This window comes from Denticeps clupeoides, chromosome 3 (assembly GCF_900700375.1).
Source record: "Denticeps clupeoides chromosome 3, fDenClu1.1, whole genome shotgun sequence".
In the NCBI taxonomy this organism is placed as follows: Eukaryota; Metazoa; Chordata; class Actinopteri; order Clupeiformes; family Denticipitidae; genus Denticeps; species Denticeps clupeoides.
In genome coordinates this window covers 29,703,516-29,709,515 of record NC_041709.1, presented here as the reverse complement: position 1 = coordinate 29,709,515, position 6,000 = coordinate 29,703,516, and the positions used below count along the sequence as shown (strand labels likewise).

General features: G+C 47.6%; 1 protein-coding gene across 1 annotated transcript in view; it reads left to right on the top strand.

Moving 5' to 3' along the window:
* The first annotated feature begins 1,606 nt into the window (after positions 1 to 1,606).
* Positions 1,607 to 6,000, top strand: part of LOC114786095 (transmembrane protein 132C) — a 146,392-nt gene continuing 141,998 nt past the window's right edge. Inside the window, exon 1 of the mRNA XM_028972922.1 lies at positions 1,607 to 2,255. Coding sequence (XP_028828755.1) covers positions 2,207 to 2,255 — 49 coding nt within the window. The 5' untranslated portion in view covers positions 1,607 to 2,206. The remainder of the gene's footprint in view (positions 2,256 to 6,000) is intronic.

Here is a 6,000-nt window from a genome sequence, read left to right as displayed (position 1 = left end):
GACCCTGTGACTTTGTGGTCTTCTGGTTACACACTTGAACATGACAACCACTACACCACAGAAACTTGAGACGACAGCACAGGTTCCTTTAGAACTGGTAAAACTAAGATGTTACGAGCCGGTCTAGGGACTCCGGCCCATAACAAAAGAAAGGACACAAACGTAAACCTACTAAGACGAAACGGATAATTTTAACCAGTATTTTATTAACAACTAAATATATAAATAAAGATGAAATACAGAAACACACCCACAATACCAGGACGTAACAAAGATCAAACTTGTTTGGGGCCTCACATATCCAGTTCTTAAAGAAAAATAGCCAAATGACATATTAAACCACAAAGGTAACTTGCTTAACGTTCAATGTTTCATCTGAATTAAATTCTGAGCACAAGGTCATTAAATAAAACAAGATTTGTTGTGTGGCTAAAATTATACATTTAGGAGCAACTGGTAAATGTAATTTCAAATAGTAGGGAATACAGACAATTCACTTTTGAGTTTCTGTAGTGTAGCGGTTATCGCATTCGCTATACGCGCGATAGGTCCTCGGTTCGAAACCGGGCAGAAATATGCTTTTTTGGTCTTTGGTTACAGTTTTGAAGAAACAACGGGTCATTTTGCTCCAAAAACAATGAAGTCTTTTTCTGTCCAGTTTAAAGCCAGACCGGTAAGCTACCACCCTTGGAATTTGAATTCATCTTCTGTCTTTCAGAAATAATTACACACCAACAAGTCCTTTATTGTTAAATGTCTATTTCGGTAAATCCTGAAGTCAGTCTTCATGGTCACTAGACCCCCATCAGTTCACAGTTCAATGTAATGCGGGAAATCGAGTCTGAATCTACATGATCCAAGACTGCACTCGTTTTCTCGTGAGAACGACGTTTTTGTTTTTTTTAAAAAAAGAGAAAGAATGCCGGCTAGTTTATTTTATTCACATCCATCACGTTGCTCGAGATGTTGCAGCGAGCCTGCAGTCTCGTCTGTGCCGCCAGAGGGCGCGGTCGAGTCTCAGTGAAGCTCCAGACGTGGAGTGACGAACAACAGGTAGCGACTCCCCAGACCTGCTCTCATTCGGCGACGCACTTTCCATTCTGACTCTTCTCCACAGAACGTTGAACAGCTTTTCTCAAGCCTTCATGGACCAACGTTTCTAAAAAAAAAAACGCTTTCCAGCTTGTGTTAAATCTATTACGTGTTTTAGATGAATTCCTATCGAACACGTCTATCTAAGAATGGTTTGCGTCACTGCTTCTGAGCATCGTGTAATTATTGAGTAACTCAAACGCAAGCAGAAACATTGCGGCGTATTGACTTCTACAGCAATAATACGAATATCGGTTCAGAAAGTCCTCTGGAACGGAAGGGCGATCCATAACAAGTCAGGGTTTTTTTTTTAACAATCATCACCAGGACGAATTGGGCGAGTTCGGAGCAGGTCGCCGGCGCGCGCAGGATCCCCCCCCCGCGGGTCCGCAGGATCCCCCGTGGACCCCCCGCGCGTGACGCCCCCACAGCCGCGCGCTCCAATCCGAACCTCACGTCCAACCGGAGCGCCCCGATCGTGACTCGGTGTGCTTTCTGGCTGCGGAACGGCGCGGCGGCGCTCTGCGCGGGATGAGACGCGTGTGAAAACTCTCTCTCTCTCGCTCTCTCTCTGTGTGCGTGTTTTTTTGAATAGTCATAACTGAGGAGATTAATTTGGGGAGGGGGGCGACACGCATGCTCGTACCGGGGTCTCTGCGCCGTTTGCCCTGCCTCTGCGACGCGCGCGTAACGCGGAACGGACGCGCACCGCGACTCGCTCAACAGTTCCGACGCGCGGCCGCAACTGCAGCTCGGCTCGGCTCGGCTCGGCTCGGCTCGGCGGGCGACGCGCTCCAATCCGCCACCCCAACTTTGCAGGGTCCTGCAGCCAAGAGAACCCCGAACACTGACAGTGAAATAAACAGCCTCTCCTGACGCGCCTTTTATGGTGTGGATGCAAACCGAGGATCGTGCCGCAGACCCACGCGTGGGGAGATCGGCTCAGTGTCATTGCGACACCAGAAGCGGAGGTTAAGAGTTCCACGGAATAAAGAATCGGTCCCCGAAGGAACCCGGTTGGAGAGGGAATACTGTGACGCGGCGCGTCTGGTGACGGTCGCTTCAGCGCCGCTTCGTCCCCTCGAGCCCACAAGTTCCGCCAGGACGGGAGAAGATGTCTCGTCCCTGCACGCTCGGACTCATCCTGGTGGCGCTCTGCAGAGGTGAGAGACTTGCGGCACCCACGTCGCGCAGTTCGGCGTGCAGACGCCCACGCCGGAGCGTAAAGTAGCGCAGTTCCACCAATTCCGTGGCAAAGTTGGGTATTAGCGTGGAATGCAGGAGGTGGACACTGAGAAGACAGTAAATATAGCAGATCCAACATCATATATACAATTTAATTACCTGACACATATTATATATAACATAATCAGTATGACAGGTTATTAAAATGTTTCCCGCTGTTTTTACAATTATTCTCTGCAGGGATAAATGATCTTATTTGTGGTTTACTCGGACTGCCCCGCACTGGGCGACCGCAGGGGACCCACTGTCTTCTCCTTGATTATGGTCATTGCTTTGCTGCACACGCTGTGGTAGAATTTTATTTCTTTTTTTTTATTTTTTATCGCAGCTGGGAGCCAGGGTGACCTGAATAGCAGGGACATCAGTAACTCAAATCAGGGGCGAAAGTCCCTGTTCCCGTATCTACAGCATCTCCATTCACTTTTGGTTGATTCTGTACTCTTTATTTCAAACTAATCTTTTTTTTTTGGCAGGGTTTGGATTAAAAATGACATTCCCATAAACATACAGACACAGGGGAAGCACATGGAAATCTCAGTGTAGTTGCATACGGCGGCATTAGCCCAGTTTCACGGCGTTTGCTGGCGTCTGTGGCTGGCTTCCACTCCACAGGTCCCCGGTCAGCATGTGGCATCGCGCGGTGAGTCAGCGGCATGAAGCTCTGCCGGGTGGAGGCAATGGGAATGAAGCGCAGTGGTGTGAGATAGAATAACTTGTAAAAAGTGTGTGTGTCTGTGTGTAAGGTTTTGTGGGGTCCTTCACGGTCCCCGTTGATCATTATAGGCAGGGTAGCCCGCGGACACAGAGAATGAAAGGTTTGGATTCAGGAAACACTTTTATTATGATTCAGATGAGTGTGTTTGTGTGTGTGTGAGTGTGAGTGTGTGTGTGTGTGTCCCAGATGCTTTGTTCGTGATTAAAATGTCACCTTCACACAACTCCAGATGCCTCGGTGCTTCTCAGGCACGGTGTGACGCCCGGTACTGCTGAGGCCCGCGGGGCTCCCGGCGTAACACCAATCTCCAATGGACGGCCCTTCTTTTAACAGAACGGCTGATACTCTGATGGCCCACCAGAGCACTGTGTTTGGTCTCAGCCCCGTGCTCGGTCTTGACCTCATCAACGCGTCAAATTAAAACGAGTCTACACCAAAGCATTTTTAAACATTCTTTAATAAATCTATAGACAATATGAATTAGAATTCATTTTTTTTACATTTTAATTCTTTTGGAAGGAGGACTGTAAAAATAGGTTAATTTATTAATCATTCACTTTATGAAAGTCCTTATCCACCCAGAACATGGCTGTGATGCGACTTGCGATCACGTTCTTCAAGCGACAAAGTCATGCCTCTGGAAATGGAAGTCGGAACAAAAAAAATCGAAGCCTGAATCAGCCCCCTTCCCGAAGCCTGAGTCATCCTCGGCTTAACCAGGCACTTCCCAGCCGCCCGGTGAATCTCTGCGGGAGTCCCAGCTCTGGGTGGTCTCGCCCCGTAGCACTGTGTGCGAATGGAGAATCATCAATTACACGGGAAGGGACGATCAGATAAACCTCATCGAGGGTGAAATGAGATGTGTTTTAAGTTGGGAGGTACACAGAGCCGCTGCATATGAAAGGTTAGTCTGTAAAATCGCGGCAGCGGAAGCGGGAAAGTGCCACGGTCTGCTGTTTATTAGGCTCATAAGGTGGAAACGGGGCCGTAAACAGAGAATACAGAGAAACACGGGCTTCATTACTCTGATTGTTCTTCCGATCAATACCGAATCCTGACCTGATGCTGTCTTTTGGTGTGTGCAACTCTTGGGTAAAGCCAGCAAGTGAGAATCAATAATTGGAATCACTTTATTGGTCAATGTACCATAAATGTCACATTGAAATGTGTAACTATACCCGGGAGGAGGAGTTGGAATATTGAAGTCCCAGCATGGGATTTGAACTCACAACCTTCAAATTACGAGTCTAATGCCAGTATTTCCTGCAGTTTTGATGAGTCACAAATTTTTTTTGTTGAAAATTTGTCCAATAGAATGCCACAGGTGATTGGTGGGACAATAATATATTGAACCAATAGATGCCGCTATTCTGCATCATTGTGATGTGGAGGGAATTATTTTATTTCGTCATCAAGGTGTGGGGCATTTGTTGTCCAACTATAACTGTAATGCGCTAACCACCGAACCAGTATTCCCAAGTCGGATGTAAATCGCTATGATGTGTAGAATGCTAAATATCTTGAGGCTAATATCACCAAAGACGTACAGCCAATGAGAATGCAAGATGGGGTTACAAGGCTTAAAAATCGTTGTTTTCGTCCTTGTCCATTTTTACACATCCTTTTTTTTTGTGGCAGCACATTGTTTTGGACACCAAACAGACCAGTTGGGGGGGGTGAAAGGTCATTTAGTGTGTGACCCCCTGCCACTGATCAATCACATTGCACGAACCTTGATGACCTTACAAGCACTGACAAGAGCCTCTGTGACCCACAAGTCGGAAAGTTGTGTAGTGTGAGCTCTACAGAGACCCGATGACTTTGAAAGTCATGCAGTCTCATCCACCACCACCGTCACCAAGGGCAACTGCCTCGATGACTAGACCTTGACCAGAGTGTTGCACGTCTGACAGTAAAACTGTGACTCGGTTGTGTGGGTTGTCCGATGGAACGTTAGCGTCATTACCACGCCTGCTCGCACAAACAACCAGGCTATTAAGAGTGATTACGATAGCTGTCTGTCTGCATCTGCCTGATCCCCAGCTGGGGCGCCCGGGGCTCTAATCAGCCACCTCGCAGCGCGCCGGTGACGGCCCGGTCCCATATGCCGGCGGCAGCTCGGTCTCATTAAACCCTCACGTGAGGACACAGACTTGGACGGGCCCCAGACAAACGAACGTGGCGTTCACGGGGGTCTGGTACGTGGTCCGTGTAGCGGTTATTTGGCAGTGTGTCGAAGTGTGGACTCTGCAGTCGCAGTCTCGGCGGGGGACGTTAAGGTTGTTCGTTTGTTTGGAGAGAAGCTGCTTAAATGTCAGGCAACATATCTCACCGCTGCAGTATCACAGTTGCTTATTCACCAGCTTCCCCGGCCTCGTCAGATCCCTGTGTCTCGAAGCTGTGGGACTCCCCATATACCCCCCCCCCCTCCCCACCCGCCTTTTTTCTCAGTCTCTCGATATATATTCTGTGGACGCCTCGAGATCCGGCTGAGAACCAGAGGGGCGCAAGCAAAATTTTGTGCGAAATTGAGATAAATGTATACGTGTAGGTAAAACGAGGCCATATAAACGTAACAAGCTGTTTCTGCTGCAAAACTCGACTGCCATCAAACTGTAAAGTTTGACCAAACTGGCTTTCAGCCTTTCATTTGAACTTCTGTAGACACTTTGTTGACATGGTTGGTGACCCATCTAACTGAGACAGATAGATGGGTAAAATATCACCAGAACTGCTTGGAGGGACATTCTTTTAAATGATGATCCCAAAAGTTATTTAATGACTTTCACCAAGGTCACTAATAATGATCATTTTGGGTTGACATACGAATGGTACATACAAATAAAGCATTCTGTTTTCACAGCTGACAGTCATGCATTGTTCTAGATAAGACCACATGGCAAGTGAGAACAGTCCGTTTTTTGTACGCCGGAAATAAAAAAAAAAAC